The following is a 23,636-nucleotide window of genomic DNA, read 5'->3' as shown; positions in this document are numbered from 1 at the left end:
GATAATGAATGATCCCTTAGCAAGGTGAAGGCCATCTGTTTAGGCTGAAAGTGAGTGACAACATGACCGCTCCACTTGACAAGAAACAAGTTCCATTTGATGACAGTAGCGGCAAGAGGGATCATCTACCAGCATTGGTATCGTATAAATATCTTCTTATGGCAATGGATACTAAGCTGTCATAAACCGATTAGACAAACTTGTCAAGAAATTGAAGTTTGCCGTCTGTAAGCAAAAGGCTAAAAATGTCGGATTTTTATGTTGTGCAATAAGAATACAGTTAAGACACTTCTCTTCTTTGCCGTACTTTAGAAGACAAGCTTAGAATTTGTTGTTTAAGTTGTTTAAAAACAACAACTAAGTAAAAGTGCCTGATAAAATGATTGAGACAAGTCTAACCATCTTTAAAACAGTTTCAACTCCTTGAATTGATAGGAACTACTCAATACATTGGTGTGATATAGAATCTGTTTGTCACCCAATAGTATACCAATTGGCTCTGGCTTCACTTCAATTTAACCTTGTACATTGTCTCTGAATCAAAATATTTGCACTATTATTTATGGAAAGCTGTTTCTTTATAGTATTAGTAAAAAGGCATCTAAATTTCAAATTGTTTTAATCGGAACTTCTGGTTATAAACTTACAAAATGTATTTTCTATTATTTTAGCATCCCAAATGGCTGGAGAAGATGGTGTTTGTTGCCTACACTCCGCCTCCTACAGACATAACTGACAGGGGTCAATATGAACAATGGCTGGAGAGGTTAAAGTTCATAGCGGAGGATCTTCACTGGCTGCTTCAGCTTCCGCACGACAAGTTCTGGTGTCAGGTACTTGTGAAACAATGAACAATTACACAGATTTAACTAGAACGGCTTAGAGGACAAATATCGACCCCAATTCTGCAGCAAATGTCAGTAAAATTTCCCAAATTGGAATTAAACATTCACCAAGTCATGCTATTATAGGTTGTAACTTTTTGTTTGTTTGTTGTTTAATGCCACACTCAGCAATATTCCACCTATATGACGGTGGTCTGTAAATAATTGAGTCGAGACCAGACAATCCAGTGATTGATATCACAAGCATCGATCCACGCAATTGGGATACGATGACATGCATCAACCACCTCAGCAAGCCTGACCACCCGATCCTGTTAGTCACCTATGACTTCGTAGAGGTATCTGTATGTCACTGATAAGACCAATATAGCGGAAGGGGCATTAATGCATAGTTTAACATTCTTGCAATGGAATGCATTGTTGAAATTCAATGTTAAAATACCTACAAATTTAGAAAATTAAGAATTAAAAACGTTTTTTGACAAAATATCTATTCTTCCCAATTTGCCTGCCAAGCATTCTCAGTTCACAGTCCCAGATTAATCCCTGAATTATTGTTTGTTTGTTGTTTAATGCAGCAGCCAGCAATATTTCAGCAATAGGATGACTGCCTGTAATTAAATTATTCTGGATCAGAGAAACCAGTGATTGATATGATGAGCAATTCTCCACTCCATCAGGGTATGGTGACAAACAATCAACCAAGTAATCAAGTGTTGATCACTCGATCCATTTGGTTTCATCATTCATTGTCTATATTATAAGAAGAGGATGCTGAGGAACTATTCTAACCCAGAATCACACACTCTGGCAATTAATTGTATTTCTCTTTTTCTAATCTCTAGTGGGGGGCAGGTGGCCCAGTCGTCTAAGGCGCCGCGATTCGCTGTGCAGAGTTGCGTCCCTTGGGTACGCCAGAAACCAATGATTGTGTGTTTGAATCCCGGTTCGCCCCGATTATGTTTCTAGGCTTGTCAGCACCATACCTGTGGGTTTCACCGAAGTGGTTGATGTCTGAGACCCGCATCACTTCAGGCTTTGCTCCCACATTAAGCTGACATATATACCTGGAAAATACTGTTCAAAGCTGCATTAATCCAACTCACTCAATGGAATCTCTTGGTGTACTGATTGTTTTTCTCCAAAATGTTATTGTCAGTGGTCTAATTAATTATGAAATTACAATTTAGAATCTTGTTCTGAAAGAAATGACAAATCATAGGGTTAGTACTATTATTAGTTCTCTTTCTATTCGGACCCACTTAAAAGTATTTCTTATTCCTGTTTACGGGTTAGAAGTCGTCTTCAGCAACTAATGCTTGACTTAGGAAATGAGTAACAGGATTGGGTGGTCTGGTTCGCTGATTTGTTTGATTCATGTCATCATATCCCAAGTGGATAGATCAGTGCTCATGATGCCAATCATTAGAATGTCTGGTTCAGACTCATACAGCTGGAATATTGCTGAATGTGGCGTTAAACAATAAATAAAACAACCTTGTTCTCTACATATTCTCTATTCAACATTTGTGCATGTTTTGGGTAGGCAGACTGTTATCAAACACATCAAAGGAATAAACAAATATACCTAACTCACTCACTCTTGTACTGAAATGTTGTAGGGACACGGGTGGCTCAGTCGTCTAAGGTGCCGTGATTCGCTGTGCAGAGTTGCGTCCCTTGGGCACGCCAGAAACCTATGATTGTGGGTTCGAATCTTGGTTCGCCCAGATTATGTTTCTAGGTTTGTCAGCACCATAACCGTGCTCGTGGGTTTCACCGAAGTGGTATACGTCTGAGACCCGCATCACTTCGGGCTTTCCTCCAACATTAGCTGACACGCTGCGATATAACTGGAATACTGTTAAAAGCAGCGTTAAACCCAACTCACTCACTGAAATGTTGTTTATTATTGTTTCAGGCTGTGTTTAATGAGAGTTTGTTGACATTGTTGGACACGTACCTTCGCTTCTCTCCAAGGTAACCATACACACGTGTAGAAAGATTAGAAACTTACGACTGATTTAGCTCTGGAGTTAAACTGTGTAATAACCAGACCCGTATTACACCCCTGCCAGGCTGATAAGGCTTGTCAATGCAATTTGAATAGGCGATCCATACAGGGTGGTAAGAAATTGGAGTTACATCCCTTTGTGCGTAGTCTGCACGGCTAGCTTTTCCGTGACAATGTCTTCCAAACAAGGTGAAAATGTATTACATTTAATTAGATTCATTTTACAATTTGATGTCATGGTATGTGATAAAATACTTATTATATGGCAGTTTTCATACCCGACCCCATATAAACCCACGACTCCAGAATCAACCCTCGACGTCAACCCATGACAGTCCGGGGTAGAATAGGTCTTCAGCAACCCATGCTTGCTGTAAAAGGCGACTATGCTTATCGTAAGAGGCAACTAACGGGATTGGTAGGTCAGGCTCGCTGTCTTAGTTGATTCATGTCATCATATCCCAATTGCATAGATCGATGCTGATGTTGTCAATCACTGGATTGTCTGGCCCAGATTATTTACAGACCGCCATCAAATAGCGTGAATATTTCTGAGTGCGACGTTAAACAAACAAGGGGGCCGAGGGTTGATACTGGGTATGATATGAAAACTGCCATATAATAACCCTTAAAGTATCATCAATGTTATAAACCAATCCGATAATTTTGGTATCATGATCTGATAAATATGCAAACGAGGTTACCTGGCAGGAAGTACAAGCTCTGTACTTCTTTCTGAGTAGGGGTGATCCAACGTGTTGCTGTGCTTCTGGAGACACACCAGGCTGCAAGTCTTTTTACACTATACGAGGGGTGGTGTGGGTGCCTAGTGGTTAATGTATTTGCTTGTCAAGCCAAAGACCCGGGTTCGATTCTCCACATGGGTAAATGACCCATTGCTGGAACATTGCTAGAAGCGGTGTAAAACCATACTAACTTACTCACTCACTCCACTCAAACATTGTGTTAATAAACCAGTGCAACATATGCAACATATTTTTGAAAACTGCAACCAAGTTTTCAAAGGCATGATACTATTGTTATGAAAATTTTTGGTTGAATTCATATAAATAAGTATAAGAATTTTACTTTCCAAATTGTGCATATTTTGGACTTACAACAGCACTTTAATGTAAAGGTAAGTCTGAAAGGTGTAGAAAAATCTGGTTTTGAAGATTTCCAGGAGACATTTTTGGATACCGTATTCAACGTATTAAGCGCCCAGGGCGCACTCAAAATTAGTAATAGGGGGCTCTTATTAGAATGTTACTTGGGTGAAAAAAACAGACTTGAAAGATAAATTTCGTGGTTTATGCTGACAGCCTGAAATGTTTATATACGACAGATATATTTTTCCAGAATGTAATTGCCCATAATTAAGGGTGCATGTAGCACACGAGTGCGTATTATACAGGAATAAATAAGTATTGTGTGCATTGATCAATCGGAAAGGGTGCTGAATGAGATTGTTCACTAGCCAATATATAAGCAAATATCGCTGTGGGCGCTTATTAGAGCGGGGCGCTTATTACGTCGAATACGGTATTTGAATATGAGCAAGTTTAGTATGAAACTGATCTCTAAGTAAATATAGGTAAAGGGACAAACAATTTGTCGTCACTCATTTGCTCATTGTGAGGTCCTCCCTTGCACATGAAGTTCCAAATATTGTTCTGTTACACTCACTCTATACATGCTATAGACATATGTATATACTGTAAAAACATGCAAGTAAACTGATAATAGGAAAAAAAGGCTGGTTATATGTTCGACAATATTTCACAATTATCTGTAACTTTATCAGTGTTTATGTTTGACATTTCACGCCTCTCGTATAAAAAGTTGTAATTTGTGTCCTATTTCCAGGTCGTATGATGTCATCTATGACCTCCCAAATGATGGGAGGGAGCGCCACCTGGAGGTACATCGCCTTGTCTTCATGACCTGCGTCAGAATGGCCACTCACAAGGAATCAAAGGTCGGAACGTGTCCTAAGTCAGATATGTTTATCAATAACATCTTTAAATGGCCCAGTGGCCTAAGGAGCAACAATTCATTGTATAGAGTTGCTTCCCTTAGCTGTGCCAGGATCTGCTGAATATGACCCCATCTGTCAATAAAAACAGTAAACAGTACAGTTTGATTAGCACAACATTTGACAGTCAACCTCAACACTCAGCAATATTCCAGCAATACGGCAACCTGTAATCACGGGACCTGATCCCACGATATCACAAAGTGGCCTTGTACAATAAGCATGATACGACATGGGCCTTTTTTCACTCACAAGATGCTGGGGTCCAACACTACCCCAGAGCCCCTATTAGGACATTTTGATCAGCAGAACATGTGACATTTGACAGTCAAGTTAAATGCAGCCTAACACCATTGTGTTGATATTGAAGGGACCTACTTAAATGCTTCGAGTTATCCGAGGCTCGACACAAGTGAAAAATAACTTGGCATACAGATGCCAAGATCGTCTAATCAGAGTAAATTTGTACTGGAAGTATATACTTGGGAATGAAAAGTAACTTCGACACATCCGATTCGACACATTGGAGGTTAAATATTATAATGATGATTAAAGAAGGAATGCACAGGGACAAAATTTTTACTTTGAGATAACCATTTGTTTGACACAACAGTGTTTGACTGTATACTACTTGAAATATGATGGGGCTATTCTGAGTGTCCAGATGGAAGAGGTTGTACTACAGTAAAGATGGTAACTTTAGAAGATTTCCTCAATATTTCATTCTTTAAAAAGTAGGTGTTTGTGTTAAGACACTGAATGGGAAGATTATTTAGCTGCATGCAGTCTTTAATTCACTCAAGGGGGTGGTCGGGTAGCCTAGTGGTTAAAGCGTTCGCTCATCACGCTGAAGACATGGGTTCGATTCCCGACATGGGTACAATGTGTGAAGCCCATTTCTGGTGTCCCCCGCCGTGATATCGCAGGATTATTGCTAAAAGCGACGTAAAACCATACTCACTCACTCACTAATTCACTCAAGTCTGTGAGTCCGAACAATACCACTCAACTTCTTCTCGGTCACATTCTTACGAAAGTCGGGAGACAACAACGTATATAAATGTTTTGTAAATGAAGCTAACGTGTGTCACATCCAGCCCAAGTCGTATCCTATTTATAACATCTCCAAGCAACCAGTCCGATTTATCCCAGAGTGAGTGAGTGAGTGAGTTGGGTTTAAAGCCGCTTTTAACAGTATTCCAGTTATATCACAGCGTGTCAGCTTTATATGGGAGGAAAGCCCGAAGTGATGCAGGTCTCGGACGTTTACCACTTCGGTGAAACCCACGAGCACGGGCATGGTGCGGACAAACCTAGAAAAATAATCGGGGCGAACCGGGGTTCGAACCCACAATCATAGGTTTCTGGCGTGCCTAAGGGACGCAACTCTTCACAGCGAATCGCGGCGCCTTGCACGACTGGGCCACTCGTGCCCCCATTTATCCCAGACCTGGGCTCACTTGCACAAAGAGATTTTTGTGCTACGACTACTGTAAGTCTGTTTTAAAGTATGGGAGTTACGATTATCTTAGCGCTAAGATTGCTTTTGCAAGTGGGCCCAGGACACTCACAATATCCCGAGCAACTGTTATGTGGGTCAAACATTTGAATGGAGGAGGCATTACACAGTACGTGGGAAGCACTGCCATACAATCTCAACCATATATTATATGTTCGTTTGTTCAGTTTTCAAAATTTTAATCGAGAACTGTTCCAACATATTTTTCAAGCGTATTCTGAAATGGAAGTCGCCAGGTTGAAACGAGTGTCGTAAAACTCGAGAAAGCTGCCTTCTAATTGGCTGATGTTTGTCATTTCAGTGGTCGGTCAAAGTTCGCGAAAGGTTGTTCTGACATGACCCGTAATGGGATGTCCTCAGATCTTTGTTTAGCGGCAGCGAGAACTTAGATCTGATTTTAATGAGATTGAATTTTATCAAACATGTTTATTTGTTTGTAGGATGACCACATCACTCCTAGTGTATTTGGTGACATCCTGTATGAGAACTTCATCTTCGACGTGCCGAAGCTGCTGGACTTATGTGTTCTATACGGCGGTGGGAATGGAGCTCTTCTCACAAAAATGATCACAAATATCTTCACTCAGCAGCCAAAGTATGCCGACGACTTGCGGGCAACCATCCCCACTATCATACAAGTATGTTCTGGGATATACATGCTTAGGAGAAAGGATTTTGTGAACATACTGGACACAAAAATATAATTGGGTGTTTGTTGATAGGAAGAAAATACATTCATACAAACTTTTTTCAGGATTCACATGATGTGCAAATAAGGAGACCAGTTTGTAAACTGATACATGTTGATGAAAAATGAAACATGTCTTGTATCACCACATCGTCACGATATGGTTGAAATACTGCCGATGTGACGTTAAATTTTACTCACTCACTCATAGTATCCTCACAAAAAATGTACAGACAATATGTTTTGTTTGTTGTTTAATGCCAGTCAGCAATATTCCAGCTATATGACATCGGTCTGTATATAATCAAGTCTGGACCATACAATCCAGTGATTTACATAATGAGCATCGATCCACGCAATTTGGATATGATGACATGCATCAACCAAGTCAGCGAGCCTGACCACCCGATCCTGTTAGTTGCCTCTTACGACGAGCATTGTCATATAGCTGGAATATTGCTGAGCGCGGCTTTAACCAACCAACAAACAAAACAAACAAACATGTGAAGTGTTCCATTGTTTTCATCCTCTGTGTAAGTCCCAAATCATTCGTAGTATTTTTATGCATACCAGACTTTTTAATCGAAGTATATTTGTTAGTTTTATTCAATGGCTAAACTTGCATACCATCGCCAGCGACTGAAGGGATGGTGTAAATCCTGCCAGGGTCCATGCAGGAAGCAAAGGCACTGTAAGTCCCCATGGTCCCTGGTATGGTGATCTCCCTTTAGTTACTGACGATCCCTAGCCCATTTTTATATTGTGTTGTTCACTGGTACTTATGGTTTTTATATATTCTCAACTAGTTTTAAATCGATTCTGTGATATCCTAGTTATTGTACTGTCCTTCGTTGACAGCTGTTTATTTAGTCTAAATCTATGGATTATTAATGTACTTCTCGTCTTGATATGGCTGAAATACTTAACTCACTCACTCACTCATCTTCTGTGAAGATTAAGAATCAGATTAACCTCTTCACCTGATGTCCTTGCATCCTCAGTGAAGGTCAAGCAACTGGGCACACATGAAATCCTAAATCTTTTCAAGCAGGGCATTGAGTTTCACTTGGCCTGGAATGCATGACCTTGACCTGCTGACCTCCTGACCTTGACCTTCAGGTGCTGGAGAACACCCAGGACATGTGCGGTGTGACCTCGTCCTTCACGCCTGAGAAGTTGGGAAAGGCCCGCAGTAAGGATCCGCGACTCCACACCATGACAGTGAAGGATTTCCAGGATGTGATATTCTACCTGGCGGACACGGCCATCACGATATCCAACTTCCTCGACGTGTACCCGCCAGCTGCCCACATCTTCCACGAGTTCCGGTTCGAACAGAAGTATGTTGGAACTTTGATTTGGGAATTTTCCATGATTTCTAACCACAAAATTATTCATGAATTATTGTATCTAGTGGCTTGCTCTTCAGTTGTAAGGTTTGAAGAATGTCTATTTATATAAAATATTTAATGGTTTGGGGGAAAGTTGTTCAGATGGCATCACTCACTCACTCACTCACTCACTCACTCACTCACTCACTTTGCTTCAACCTGTTTCAGATTAGCCTCACTCACTCACTCACTCACTCACTCACTCACTTTGCTTCAACCTGTTTCAGATTAGCCTCGTTTTATGAAGGGATTGTTCCTGAGATACAAGCTGCTCTAAAAGTGCGACAATTTGAGACAATGAGGTGAGGAATGTTACCATGGTTACAAATAACATAGACGACGAGTCCAAATTTACTACCCGGGTACCCGTTACCCTATTATCTGACCTAACCCGAGTACCCGCTGTAGATATCTAGAGATAGGTACAAACTCTCGATTTGGAAAAGTTTAACTGTAGCATGAAGTTTTATCTTAATTCAAATATGTAATAGTAAGAAGGAATGGATGCACAGTCAGAAAGAAATGGGAACATTAGTGACTTGTAGTGGAACCATGGAGTTTTAGATAATTTTTGTTATTAAACAATAAATTACGTGGCTAACAACGGTAGTCCTGTGGGTACCCGGGTCCTACTCAGGACCCACTCGACCTGAGTACCTGAGTTACCCGTCCCAGCCCTAGATCAGGTGTTCAGGCTCTGTGACCTAGTTCATGGCATGTAGGCGTACCCCTATGTAGGGATGGTTGCTCATTATGTCAATCACTGGATTGTCTGGCCCAGACTTGATTACTTACAGGCTGTCGTCATATAGATGGAAAATTGCTGTTTTGGGTGTTAAACAACCATAAACATTAAATGCTCTAAAGTCTTCTTATCTGATTGGCCAAACTGGCTAGCGATAGACTTTAAACAACAAACACGCACACATTAACCTGATGTGTCATGTCAAAGATAGACTGTAGACTAATAGGAGTTTACGGTGTCTTGATGCTGGAGATCTCATGATGGTTGTTATGATATTTCAGTCACAAGAGGTTGCTGAAACAGAAGCTGCACCAGTCCAGGAGATCTTTACAGAAGATATTCCACACCATCCTAGAGCACACCTGCATACAGCCGGTGCTGGAGAAGGGGTAGGCAGCACTTAGGGAGGGGAGCCGGTGCTGGAGAAGGGGTAGGCAGCTCTTAGGGAGGGGAGCCGGTGCTGGAGAAGGGGTAGGCAGCTCTTGGGGAGGGGAGCCGGTGCTGGAGAAGGGGTAGGCAGCTCTTGGGGAGGGGTAGGCGGTGCTGGAGAAGGGGTAGGCAGCTCTTGGGGAGGGGAGCCGGTGCTGGAGAAGGGGTAGGCAGCTCTTGGGGAGGGGTAGGCGGTGCTGGAGAAGGGGTAGGCAGCTCTTTGGGAGGGGAGCCGGTGCTGGAGAAGGGGTAGGCAGCTCTTGGGGAGGGGTAGGCGGTGCTGGAGAAGGGGTAGGCAGCTCTTTGGGAGGGGAGCCGGTGCTGGAGAAGGGGTAGGCAGCTCTTGGGGAGGGGAGCCGGTGCTGGAGAAGGGGTAGGCAGCTCTTGGGGAGGGGTAGGCGGTGCTGGAGAAGGGGTAGGCAGCTCTTGGGGAGGGGTAGGCGGTGCTGGAGAAGGGGTAGGCGGCTCTTGGGGAGGGGTAGGCGGTGCTGGAGAAGGGGTAGGGAGCACTTGGGGAGGGGTAGGCGGTGCTGGAGAAGGGGTAGGCAGCTCTTGGGGAGGGGTAGGCGGTGCTGGAGAAGGGGTAGGCAGCACTTAGGGAGGGGAGCCGGTGCTGAAGAAGGGATAGGCGGCTCTTGGGGAGGGGTGGCTGTGCTGGAGAAGGGATAGGCAGCTCTTGGGGAGGGGTGGCTGTGCTGGAGAAGGGGTAAGCGGCTCTTGGGGAGGGGTGGCTGTGCTGGAGAAGGGGTAGGCAGCTCTTGGGGAGTGGTAGGCGATGATTGGGGAGGGGTAGGCGATGTTTGGGGAGGGGTAGGTGGTTCTTGGGGAGGGGTAGGGGGTGTTTTGGGGAGGGGTAGGGGGTGTTTGGGGAGGGGTAGGTGGTTCTTGGGGAGAGGTAGTCGGTGTTTTGGGAAGGGTAGGCGGTTTTGGGGAGGGGTAGGCAGTGTTTTGGGAGGGGTAGGGGGTTCTTGGGGAGGGGTAGGGGGTGTTTGGGGAGGGGTAGGTGGTGTTTGGGGAAGGGTAGGCGGTGTTTGGGGAGGGGTAGGGGGTTCTTGGGGAGGGGTAGGCAGTGTTTGGGGAGGGGTAGGCGATGTTTGGGAAGGGGTAGGTGGTTCTTGGGGAGTGGTAGTCGGTGTTTTGGGAAGGGTAGGCGGGTTTTGGGGAGGGGTAGGGGGTGTTTGGGGAGGGGTAGGGGGTGTTTGGGGAGGGGTAGGCGGTGTTTGGGGAGGGGTAGGCGGTGTTTGGGGAGGGGTAGGCAGTACTTGGTGAGGTGTTGGCGGTGTTTGGGGAGGGGTAGGGGGTGTTTGGGGAGTGGAAGGCGGTGTTTGGTAAGGTATAGGCGGTGTTACTGTCCAAATGTCACTTTTGTTTTACTCCTTCTTAGACACCACGTTAAAATGTTTTCTCTGTGTTTGACTTTTAGGGGAGAAGATATAGCTGAAAATATAGAAGACTTCCTCCACACCATGTCAGCTGTGTTGGGAGAACGGAGGTAAACACTTCACACTGTGTCATCATGCGATACATACCTCAATATGTACAATGATAAAAGCTAGATAAGATCCTTGGCAAGCCTTGAGGTTTTAAACTTTCATTGACTTTATTGACATGATACTAGACCAGAGACATGGGTGAGATTCTCTATAGCCAAAATGCTTCTGACTGTGACATACAAAACCATTCACTACTTAAGGCATAGAGGGCCAGTGGGGTGGACTAGTGGTTAAAGTGTTAGCTTGTCATTGCAAAGGCTGGGTTTGATTCCTAACATGGTACAATTTGTGAAACCCATTTGTGGTGTCCTCTGCCGTGATATTGATGGAATATTGCAAAAAGCGGTGTAAGACCATACTCACTCACTCACTCACTCAGGTTCTGTGAGGGTAGGGTTCGTTTCTGGAGCATAACTCAGAAACCGTTCAATATTTTTTCATGAAACTTTGCAGGTTTGTCAGGTACATGCTAAACTGGTGCCTTTTGCTATTTAGAAATTTTAGAAATTTTTATTTTTTACGTTTCCTTGGCAACAAGATGGACTTAGGTTCCAAACTCTTCTTTTTTAAAAAATTTCCATGACAAGTTCCACCTCGGTTACAAAAGGTTAGGGTTTGTTTAGATTTATTTATGTCATAAATTCTGCAACAGGGGCAGGGGATATAGCCACGTTAGTGGCAAACTCTTGTTTGTACTTGGACCTTGTGGGTTGCAGGTTCCTGGCTGACTATGAGAGCAGATACAGCTTCCAGGAGTATGCTGATGTCATGTGTCAGACATCTTGTGACATGTATCCTTGCTGGGGAACTGACTGTCATTGCTCGCATCAAGGGGAGGTGAAATGGGATTTAACATTGCGTCCAAGATTATTGCATTTATATAGTGACGTGCATGCATGTGTGGGTGCTTGGCTGCTTGTCCTAGTCTGGACTATCACTGATTTTATAGCACTAGCTCACTGAGATACCATGCCGCAGTTTAACATGAATACCCCACTCGGACATAGTATACTGTCTCCGAGCCGACCAGTCCTTGTTTTAGCCCCTTAATGCTTAGCGCCAGACAGGGTAGCAACAAATACCATCTTTTAGCGTCTTTTGATAGGACGCTCTACCACTAGACCACGGAGGCAGTCATGCTCGTCATTAAAATCTGATTGGCCACTTGCTGTCTTGTGAAAAAACATTCAAGTCAGCTGGTCACATTTTATCACAAAAAGGTAGGCGTGGTGCTAACAACTTGACTAGATCTGTTAACCTGTTAGTGTTAGAACTTTTTCGGGAATAACATTAACTGTTTGCAAAGATAAGCTATGTATTTTCTAATGCTCGCTCACTGAATTCTGATCTGATTGTAAACATGGGCGCTACAGCACAGAGCAATGATATTAAAAAATTTTAATTTTTAATCTCACACTATGCATTTCTTCCATCCATAGTTTTGAAGTATAAAATCTTTAACGAGTTCAGTGACGAGACCCAGGTGCAATACATCCATGATGCCATCAACAGCGCATACGCTACGTTTGGGAAGAGGAAGAAGCCGAAGGGGGCGATGTCTGCCGGGGGGAGGACCAGTCCGGATGGCTCTCCGGGGCCACTAGAGGAGGGAGCCATGGGCGGGGCTGGGGCCATCGGGGGTGGGGCAGGTGCGATGGGGGGAGGGGCTGGTGCGATGGGGGGTGAAGCTATTGGTGAGGCTGATGGAGAGGCACTGGACGACTACTCCAGCCAGGGTTATGGTGGAGACGTCTATCAGACAGAGGATTATGTAAGTAGTAAATTATGTTTATAACCAACATGCTTTTAATGACCTGATGGATATAACAAACTGTTTTTTGGTCCCGGCCATTTGCTGTACTGGTATATATGCTGTAAATATGCTTAAAACGACCTACCATAATTTCTTGAGTATAGTGCACACCTGAGTATAATGTGCATCCCCCTCTTGGGGATTCAGTATTTTGGTAAAATGTTTTTTTTTAATATAATATGCAGAAGAAAATTACACCATACCCCTTCAGCGAATTCAGGTTAACGTATGTGTGATAAGTAACTTGGTCAGTACAAATTTGAAATTTGAGATTAAAAATTTTACCAGACATGTTGTTTGCTGTTTAAATTGTATTTTCTATTCTGCTAGGCATTGTTTTACATGCAGAAATTACGATTACCGTGTGTATTTTCTCGTAAACTAAGCCAGAAACAGCAATCAGCTGCACACACATTTTCTTGGAATCTACCGGTGATTCGGTTAAAACTTTCCCAATATTATAACTTTATAGGATTTAATGCAAGGATCAGGAAAAATTGTATCTGGAACTATTTTTTTAATCAGGAATGATATATTTCAACATCAAAACTCATTATGGCATGTATAATGCGCACCCCCTTCTACATAGCTGTGTTTATTGGGAAAAAAGTGTGCACTATACTCAAGAATATACGGAAATAGTTTACTGTATGTGGTGGTTCAAAATTTGTATGGATGTGATCAGTTTGTTTAGTCATCATGTTATAAATGAGTGAGTGTTTACAAATAAATGTGAACGGTCATGAGACTTTGGTCCTGCCCCGCACTGAGGCACATGTAGCACATGTGACTTTGTAATATGCCCGTGTTCACCCAGCAGTGTAAATGGCTACCAGGTTGGGTGAGATGGTAATATGACTCTCAACCTTCTGGCCCCTCATGGGCATCCTGGGTTGTATACTCCCCAGGGAGCTGAGAATGAAAACTGAGTGCACACTGATCCGTAAGAGGCGACTGATGGGATCAGATAGTCAGGCTCACTGTCATGGTTGATGCATATCATCATATCCCAATTGTGTAAGTTGGTGCTCGTGATGTCAATCACTGGATTGTCTAGTCCAGACTTGATTATTTACAGACTGCTGTCATGTGGCTGGAATATTGCTGAGTGCTGCGTTAAACAACAAACAAACAAACATTTACTGGAGTAATAATGTTAGCGCTTTGCGCATGCATCAAGTGTATGGAGGCTTGCTCAATATAAGCCTGATAACCTCTCAATCTCATTAAAATCAGATCCTAGTTCTCGCTACCGCTGAACAAAGATCTGAGGACGTCCCATTACGGCTCACGTCAGACCGACCTTGCGAGAACTTTGACCGACAAATGGAATGACCAATCAAAAGGCAGCTTTCTCGTGCTTTACGGCACTAATTTCAAATTGGAGACTTCGCTTCGAAACATAATTTGGCAAATTCTGATTAAAAATTTAAAACCTGAAAAAAACCCATTCTGGAATGGCTAATAGATGGTCTAGATTGTAAGGAATCAGCCCTTAAACACGTAACTATTGTTCGGTATACCCCATGTTAAAGTTTTCGAGGTTGTATGATTAGAAATCACATTCCGACTGTCACTTTCATGATCTGGTAAGCAACGCTCTGATTGGTCGGATGAAAGGTCGGTCTGACATGACCCCTAATGGGATGTCTTCAGATCTTTGTTTAGCGGTAGCGAGAACTAAGGTCTGATTTAAATGAGATTGGATAACCTCTATGTATTTGTTGCAGGACCTTCATGGAGGCTTGCTCAGTATAAGCCTGATAGCCTCTATGTATTTGTTGCAGGACCTTCATGGAGGCTTGCTCAGTATAAGCCTGATAACCTCTATGTTTTTGTTGCAGGACCTTCATGGAGGCTTGCTCAGTATAAGCCTGATAGCCTCTATGTATTTGTTGCAGGACCTTCATGGAGGCTTGCTCAGTATAAGCCTGATAGCCTCTATGTATTTGTTGCAGGACCTTCATGGAGGCTTGCTCAGTATAAGCCTGATAACCTCTTTGTATTTGTTGCAGGACCTTCATGGAGGCTTGCTCAGTATAAGCCTGATAACCTCTATGTATTTGTTGCAGGACCTTCATGGAGGCTTGCTCAGTATAAGCCTGATAACCTCTATGTATTTGTTGCAGGACCTTCATGGAGGCTTGCTCAGTATAAGCCTGATAGCCTCTATGTATTTGTTGCAGGACCTTCATGGAGGCTTGCTCAGTATAAGCCTGATAACCTCTATGTATTTGTTGCAGGACCTTCATGGAGGCTTGCTCAGTATAAGCCTGATAGCCTCTATGTATTTGTTGCAGGACCTTCATGGAGGCTTGCTCAGTATAAGCCTGATAGCCTCTATGTATTTGTTGCAGGACCTTCATGGAGGCTTGCTCAGTATAAGCCTGATAGCCTCTATGTATTTGTTGCAGGACCTTCATGGAGGCTTGCTCAGTATAAGCCTGATAACCTCTATGTATTTGTTGCAGGACCTTCATGGAGGCTTGCTCAGTATAAGCCTGATAACCTCTATGTATTTGTTGCAGGACCTTCATGGAGGCTTGCTCAGTATAAGCCTGATAACCTCTATGTATTTGTTGCAGGACCTTCATGGAGGCTTGCTCAGTATAAGCCTGATAACCTCTATGTATTTGTTGCAGGACCTTCATGGAGGCTTGCTCAGTATAAGCCTGATAACCTCTATGTATTTGTTGCAGGACCTTCATGGAGGCTTGCTCAGTATAAGCCTGATAACCTCTATGTATTTGTTCCAGGACCTTCATGGAGCTTGTGCACCACGTCCGTCCATCGTTGAGATAGACTCTCTCGTCTCATCTGTGAAGGATCTGTTGCCTGAACTTGGGGACGGCTTTATCGAGGTAGGAAATGCTTACAATCAACAAAACAAGTCACCATAGTCACTGTGGACTGTCTGTCCACTTGCACTAAGCGATCTTACGATGATCGTAACTCCCATACTTTAGCATTGACTTACGAAAGTTGTAGTGCTAAGGTAGCTTTATGCAAGTGGGCCCTCAGGTGTGTTTACTATATCTGTATGTCTTCCTAGCATATGGTGTCCCCCTTGCAGTGATATTGCTGGAATATTGGTAAAACTATGGGTAAAACCATACTTTCACTCTACCGAGCTTAAAACTGTATGTAAATATGTTTTGTATGTGATAACGCCCCTGACCATTCTGCTACAAAGGTAAAAATACTTTTTGAGGATTGTATTTATGCTACGCCAAAATAGTTAAGGACCACCTGCTTCTTCATGGCTTGACAGATTAGACCGCCTCTGTGGTCAAGTGGTAGAGCGTCCGCCCGGAGAGCGGAAGGTCCAGGGTTCGATCCCCGGCCGCGTCATACCAATAGACGTTAAATGATGGTACTTGTTGTTACCCTGTCTGGCGCTCGGCATTAAGGGGCTAAAACAAGGACTGGTTAGCTCGGTGTCAGTATACTGTGTCTGAGTGGGGTATTCATGTTAAACTGCGGCATGGTATCTCAGTGAGCTAGCACTATAAATCGGCATCAGTCCGGACCTGTACAAGCAGCCACACACACACACATGCATGCACGTCGCTATATATTTGCAATAATCTTGGACGCGATGATAAAACCCATTACACTGTATGGAGTTATGTCCCTTAGTCATGACAGGAATTGCTGGTCATAGGTTCAAGTTTATGATCCTCAGTCTGTCAGTTTCATACCCATGCTCATGGATTTAACTAAAGTGATACATGTAAATATCTATCCAATGGACCACGGAGACGGTTACTACTGTGGCTAGTGGATAGAGCATCTGCCTGGACAGGGGGCACGGGTGGCTCAGTCGTCTAAGGCGCCGTGGTTCGCTGTGCAGAGTTGCATCCCTTGGGCATGCCAGAAACCTGTGATTGTGGGTTCGAATCCCCGTTCGCCCTGATTGTTTCTAGATGTGTCAGCACCATACCCGTGCTCGTGGGTTTCACCGAAGTGGTAAATGTCTGAGACCTACATCACTTCAGGCTTTCCTCCCACATTAAGCTGACACGCCGCGATATAACTGGAATACTGTTAAAAGCGGCATTAAACCCCACTCACTCACTCACTCTGCCTGGACAGGGGAAGGTTGGTGATTTAATTCCCACTGCGTCATACCAAATGACATTAAAAGATGGTATTTTTTTATTACCCTGCCTGGTACTCCGCATAAAAGGGCTAAAACAAGGACTGGTGGGCTCGGAGTCAGCATACTGTGTCTGAGTGGGGTATTCATGTTAAACTGACGCATGGTATCTCCAGGAATGAGAATCTTCCATGGATCCACAGATTTTCGCAAAATTTTGGTGATCGCAAATTTGTTAAAACCTGATGGCTTCCCCACTGAACACCCCCAATTTATGGACCACGCTCCAGCTAAGTTTCAGCTGAAAAGGAAAATGTCCATTCTCATCTCTGTGTCTCTGATAAAAAGTATGAACTAGGACTAGGAGACCCATGCCTGCTCACATGCACGCATGCAAGCACACGGTTTGCCATAATTATGTTTCTAGGTTTGCTTGTGGGTTTCACCAAAGTGATAAACATTTGAGATCTGCATCACTTCGGGCTTTCCTCCCACATTAAGCGGACACACAGTGATATTACTGAAATACTGTTCAAAGTGATGTTAAACCGAACTCACTCACTCACTCACTCACTCACTCACTCAAACACACACATAAATGCATATCATCATATAAGTGAAATAATCTTGTATGCCAAGTTAAAACCCTATTTCACCTTACTTGAACTAATATGCCATGGTTTAAATGAAATACAGTTCAAATCAGTGTTAAACCAAACTCACTCACTCACTCTATGTTCAGGTGCTGCTGGAGGAGTTCGGCTACAACTTGGAACAGGCCATCAACGCTGTGCTGACAGACAAACTCCCGCCATCTCTCAACGACATTGACAGGTTCATGGAAAGGTAGTGAAAAGAACACAACTCACTTCTAATGTTGTTATTCATTAATGATAAGAATTTATCATCCTAAACTGGCTTCTACAGGAGATGTCGTTTTGGGAGATCAAGTGATACCTCCTTGGAGACACTGAGGTGAGGTGAGGTGAAATGGGGTTTAACGTCGCGTCCAAGATTATTGCACTTATATAGCGACGTGTATGTACGTGTGTGTGTTTGTGTGGCTGCTTGTACTAGTCCGGACTGATGCCGATTTATAGTGCTAGCTCACTGAGATACCATGCCACAGTTTAACATGAATACCCCACTCAGACACAGTATACTGACTCCGAGCCGACCAGTCCTTGTTTTAGCCCCTTAATGCTTAGCGCCAGACAGGGTAACAACAAGTACCATCTTTTAATGTCTTTTGGTATGACGGGGCCAGGGATCGAACCCCGGACCTTCCGCTCTCCGGGCGGTCGCTCTACCACTAGACCACGAAGGGGTCTGGAGATACTGAAATGAAATAACCAATGTCTGAAGTGTAAGAAGTGCAGCTAATCAGCTTCAGTGGCAGAGAGATTAGTGATGTCATTTGATTGCGACATCATAGTAACCAATGATGTCACAATGCTCTGCAGGGTATAAGGAATTTATTCTACCTCTCAGAAATCCATGTGCAGACTGTCTTGCTTGTGACGGGCTATAAGGGATTTATTCTCCCTCTGATAAATTTATTTCTCTCCAAGGCGGGATATATCGTATTTTATCAAGATCACGTGGACCAGTCAGATCTCGACATTCTGAAATGGAGGTAACTGGTTTTGTAGCTGTAGCTGAAAAAATATCTAATCTCGAAATTCCCAGACCCACCCCACCCCCAGAATATCAAGTGGTTTGTCCCTAAGAAGATCCAAGCTAGTTGAAGGCGTCACTGTTTTAACACAAACACTTTTCTTTCTTTTTCCCCAGAATTTTTTGCACATATGTTTCTATAGCTCACCATGGATATTTGTACCAACATAAGGTTGACAGGTCATAAAATTATTGCTTCAGAGCTACAGAGCTACAGAGCTATAATTTGCATCTTGTAAACAAGGTAACACCCTGCTTAATGTTTGTCTCCTATAAACACAAATGACCATTATTCTGTTGTCAGGGAAAGCTTTGAGGAGATACCATCCAGCCTGGTCGACCAGAGAGCTAATATTTTCGACAATGACCAGTTTGATGTCTTCCGCAAAGATAATGTGGACATGAGCAGGATACATAAGGGCAAGAGGTGAGTGGAGCCTGTCTAGGGTTTGTAGACATCAGGGAAAGAAGTGGGTGGAGCCTGTCTAGGGTTTGTAGACATCAGGGAAAGAGGTGGGTGGAGCCTGTCTAGGGTTTGTAGTCATCAGGGAAAGAGGTGGGTGGAGCCTGTCTAGGGTTTGTAGTCATCAGGGAAAGAGGTTGGTGGAGCCTGTCTAGGGTTTGTAGTCATCAGGGAAAGAGGTGGGTGGAGCCTGTCTAGGGTTTGTAGACATCAGGGAAAGAAGTGGGTTGAGCCTGTCTAGGGTTTGTAGTCATCAGGGAAAGAAGTGGGTGGAGCCTGTCTAGGGTTAGTAGACATCAGGGAAAGAAGTGGGTGGAGCCTGTCTAGGGTTAGTAGACATCAGGGAAAGAGGTGGGTGGAGCCTGTCTAGGGTTAGTAGTCATCAGGGAAAGAAGTAGTGGAGCCTGTCTAGGGTTTGTAGACATCAGGGAAAGAGGTGGGTGGAGCCTGTCTAGGGTTTGTAGTCATCAGGGAAAGAGGTGGGTGGAGCCTGTCTAGGGTTTGTAGACATCAGGGAAAGAGGTGGGTGGAGCCTGTCTAGGGTTTGTAGTCATCAGGGAAAGAGGTGGGTGGAGCCTGTCTAGGGTTTGTAGACATCAGGGAAAGAGGTGGGTGGAGCCTGTCTAGGGTTTGTAGTCATCAGGGAAAGAGGTGGGTGGAGCCTGTCTAGGGTTTGTAGTCATCAGGGAAAGAGGTGGGTGGAGCCTGTCTAGGGTTTGTAGACATCAGGGAAAGAGGTGGGTGGAGCCTGTCTAGGGTTTGTAGTCATCAGGGAAAGAGGTGGGTGGAGCCTGTCTAGGGTTTGTAGACATCAGGGAAAGAGGTGGGTGGAGCCTGTCTAGGGTTTGTAGACATCAGGGAAAGAGGTGGGTGGAGCCTGTCTAGGGTTTGTAGACATCAGGGAAAGAGGTGGGTGGAGCCTGTCTAGGGTTTGTAGTCATCAGGGAAAGAGAAGGGTGGAGCCTGTCTAGGGTTTGTAGACATCAGGGAAAGAGGTGGGTGGAGCCTGTCTAGGGTTTGTAGTCATCAGGGAAAGAGGTGGGTGGAGCCTGTCTAGGGTTTGTAGACATCAGGGAAAGAGGTGGGTGGAGCCTGTCTAGGGTTTGTAGACATCAGGGAAAGAGGTTGGTGGAGCCTGTCTAGGGTTTGTAGACATCAGGGAAAGAGGTGGGTGGAGCCTGTCTAGGGTTTGTAGACATCAGGGAAAGAGGTGGGTGGAGCCTGTCTAGGGTTTGTAGACATCAGGGAAAGAGGTGGGTGGAGCCTGTCTAGGGTTTGTAGACATCAGGGAAAGAGGTGGGTGGAGCCTGTCTAGGGTTTGTAGACATCAGGGAAAGAGGTGGGTTGAGCCAGTCTGGGGATTGGATATATCAGGGAAAGAGATGGGTGGAGGCTGTCTGAAAATGATATTTGACAGGGAGTGGTCTAGAACCTACACATTTGATAACTTAAGAAAAGTAATGACAATCCGTTATTGCTGTTTCATTGTTCTCTTATCAATTGGTGTATTGTGATCTGCTACCATTTGGGGGCACGGGAGGCCCAGTTGTCTTACGTGCCGCAAATCCTGAACCTGATATGCCATGGAATGCTGTTCAAAGCAGTGTTTAACCCAACTCACTCACTCACTGTACTGCTGATGTTTGTTTCAAAGAGGTGATGACATCTCCCTTGATGACAAGTCTACTGTGAAGCAGCTGAAGGCAACGTACGATGCCTACGGGTCACGCGACCAGGCCAGCATGTATGACAACCTACCGGACTACGAGTACGATGACGAATATGACGACACGTATGACACGAACAACATCGGTGCCCAGGATGAGGACTCTGCTGAGGAGCTCACAGCCAGAAGGTGATTGCCTGTTATATTACCTTAGTCTTTTTCTGAGAAAAGGTAGAAATATGTGGGTTTCCTGGTCTCAAGTGGAGATATATGCTCAGTTAATGTACTGTTGGAACAATGTCACATAAAGTTCTTTGTGATGTCATGAACAATGGATGACATCATCACAATGATGTGTGACTTCTTTCCAGACAATGGAACAGTTGAAATGGACTAGCCAATCATCAATATGCAAAAACTGTAATGCTCCTATAAGATTTAATGAAAAAAAGAATTTCACCCATGTTAGGCTTAAATTAAGAAAATAAAAGAACTGGTTCTCAGGCAATGGCTTTTGAAAATATAGTGGGGGCAGGTGGTTCTTTTTTTATTGTTGTTGTTGTTGTTGTGCAAACTAGTATGTAACCAAATAAACAGTTGTATACAATCAACCTGGGAAATGGCCTCCCTGCATAAATATAATCCTGGATGAGTAAAATACTGGAATACAGTACTCGACTACCGTTGGACCATGTAGAAGGTGGGGGTTAGATCGCTGACTTTGTGTGCTGGTGATGAGGTGCCTCACTCTGAGAGTGTGTGTTCCAATCCCGGATGGTACTAGAATTTGTACTGTGCTAAGAAAGAGTTATTCCAAATATGACATTTCTTACATTTGACCACTTTCTAAATGGCATTGTGTGTTCACAATAAGATCATGTGATGGTATTGGTCCACAAGGTCGGTGTGTTGATAAAAGGTATGGTATTGGTCCAAAAGGTCGGATGTGTTGATAAGAGGTATGCAGTATTTTCTTTCTGGAAGAACCTCATAGATTATGTCAAAACTTTCACAACTATATGTTAGGGTGAATTTGAAGATCATCATAAGCTGTAAAGTCAATCATATTTTCTCCTCTTTCAGACCATTTGTTGTTCCGCGGGCCTTGCAGACAGGCAGAGAAACAAAACGTCAAGCGGTTGAATCCGAGGTAGGATATTGTACCAAGGATTCCGCAGATCACAGCTGGATTCCTCACTTGTCAACCAATCGTCTAAGTCTTGTACTTATGGTCATGGACCTGTGAAGATCTGAGGTAGAACAGGTCTAGTAACCCATGCTAGCCGTAAAAGGCGACTAATGGGATCAGGTGACTGTCATTGTATCCCAGTTGGATTTATCGATGCTCATGTCAATCACTGGATTGTCTGGTCTTCAGATATTTCTGAGTGCAGCGTTAAACAGAAGACAAAACAAAACAAAAAAAACTTTCGGTTGTGCCAGAATGTGATGATCGTGGGTTTGAAATGGGAGATACACATTGTGTTTTTAAATTTGCAGGTTTTATTCAGTATTTGATACCTGAAAATTTCATTTGGAACTGATGTTAGCTGGAGGTTCAAATGTATATTTCAGGGCATCAAATACTCAATATATCCTGCAAACCTAAAAACATAATGTTTATCGTCACAACATCGTGATATAACTGGAATACTGATCAAAGTGGCATTGAAACTAACTCACTCACTCGTTCCAAGAGAGGTAAACAATGTAGGGTCTGAAATTAACCTGAGTCTTCTGGTCTGAGACATGTACAATTCAGTAAGCACAAGTGACATTTCAGCTTTAACTACCACTTTTACCCAAAGATAAACACCCGTGAAGATCCGGGGTAGAATAGGTCTTCATCAACCCATGCTTGCTGTAAAAGGCGACTATGCTTGTCGTAAGAGGAGACTAACGGGATCAGCCGGTCAGACTCGCTGACTTGGTTGATGTATGTCATCGTATCCCAATTGCATGGATAGATGGTCATGACATCAATCATTGGATTGTCTAGCCCCGACTCGATTATTTACAGACCGCCATCATATAGCTGGAATATTGCTAAGTGTGGCGTTAAACAACAAACAAATAAACAAACCATTCAATAGACAGCAATTCTGTAGACTACCAGAACATATGATAATGAATTTATACCCCTTCAATTAGGTACTGATGCTGATTGTAATATCATTATCTCATTAGGGATCGGATGATGAGAAACCAGCCCGGGATGATTTTGTTCAAGACCCGGCCAAACTTCGCGAGATTGCAGAACAGAAACGGCAGTGGCATTCAGCGAGAGGTCGTGGAGGTCGTATCAGACAGCAACACAATGTAGTTGGGAAGCCGAAGGGTCAAGGTCAAGAAAATGATGTTGTCAGAAACCGAAAATTCAAGGAAAAGAACAAAGCTGCCCGCGGGAATCACAACAGGCGAGCCGGGGCGGACAGGAAGAGGGGCAGAGGCATGATGGCCATTTGAAGTGCATGATGGGAAGACAAAGTAGGGTGGTAACAGTGTTTGACATATAATTTCAGGTTGCCAATTGGACCATGGTTACCTGAAACTTTGGCGGATGGGTCTAATCGTGTCCTTTCATTCAGAAACATAGGTTGGTTTGGATAAGTTCTTTGTTTGTATATGAATAGAAGCCATGCCGTCATGTCTTGTACGCTGCATATAATTTCTGTCAAGTACTAACTTGATTGTCTTTGCAATCCGAATGATGTAAATTAAATTATGTTACATGGTTACAGTAAATATTGTTACATAAA

General features: G+C 43.7%; 1 protein-coding gene across 1 annotated transcript; it reads left to right on the top strand.

Moving 5' to 3' along the window:
- The first annotated feature begins 5 nt into the window (after nucleotides 1-5).
- Nucleotides 6-23,636, top strand: LOC124132910 (activating signal cointegrator 1 complex subunit 2-like). The gene is made up of 17 exons (XM_046497072.2): nucleotides 6-137; nucleotides 672-833; nucleotides 2,767-2,825; nucleotides 4,726-4,837; nucleotides 6,854-7,051; nucleotides 8,221-8,441; nucleotides 8,720-8,794; nucleotides 9,519-9,626; nucleotides 11,090-11,158; nucleotides 11,876-11,950; nucleotides 12,630-12,930; nucleotides 15,729-15,833; nucleotides 17,814-17,917; nucleotides 19,053-19,175; nucleotides 20,866-21,066; nucleotides 21,961-22,027; nucleotides 23,065-23,636. The coding sequence occupies exons 1-17, from the start codon at nucleotides 63-65 to the stop codon at nucleotides 23,341-23,343; spliced, it is 2,334 nt and encodes a 777-aa protein (XP_046353028.2). The 5' UTR covers nucleotides 6-62; the 3' UTR covers nucleotides 23,344-23,636.

The sequence above is a fragment of the Haliotis rufescens genome, unplaced genomic scaffold (genome assembly GCF_023055435.1).
Source record: "Haliotis rufescens isolate VD_foot unplaced genomic scaffold, xgHalRufe1.0.p SCAF_18, whole genome shotgun sequence".
Taxonomy (NCBI): Eukaryota; Metazoa; Mollusca; class Gastropoda; order Lepetellida; family Haliotidae; genus Haliotis; species Haliotis rufescens.
This window is presented reverse-complemented; position numbering and strand designations above follow the sequence as displayed.

Bases quoted from the DNA above. Each gene is read 5' to 3' on its own strand.
- LOC124132910 (XM_046497072.2), top strand. From the start codon at position 63: ATGACCGCTCCACTTGACAAGAAACAAGTTCCATTTGATGACAGTAGC. The intron at 138-671 runs GTATCGTATAAA...CTATTATTTTAG, and splicing joins GGGATCATCTACCAGCATTG to CATCCCAAATGGCTGGAGAA. The intron at 21,067-21,960 runs GTGATTGCCTGT...CTCCTCTTTCAG, and splicing joins GAGGAGCTCACAGCCAGAAG to ACCATTTGTTGTTCCGCGGG.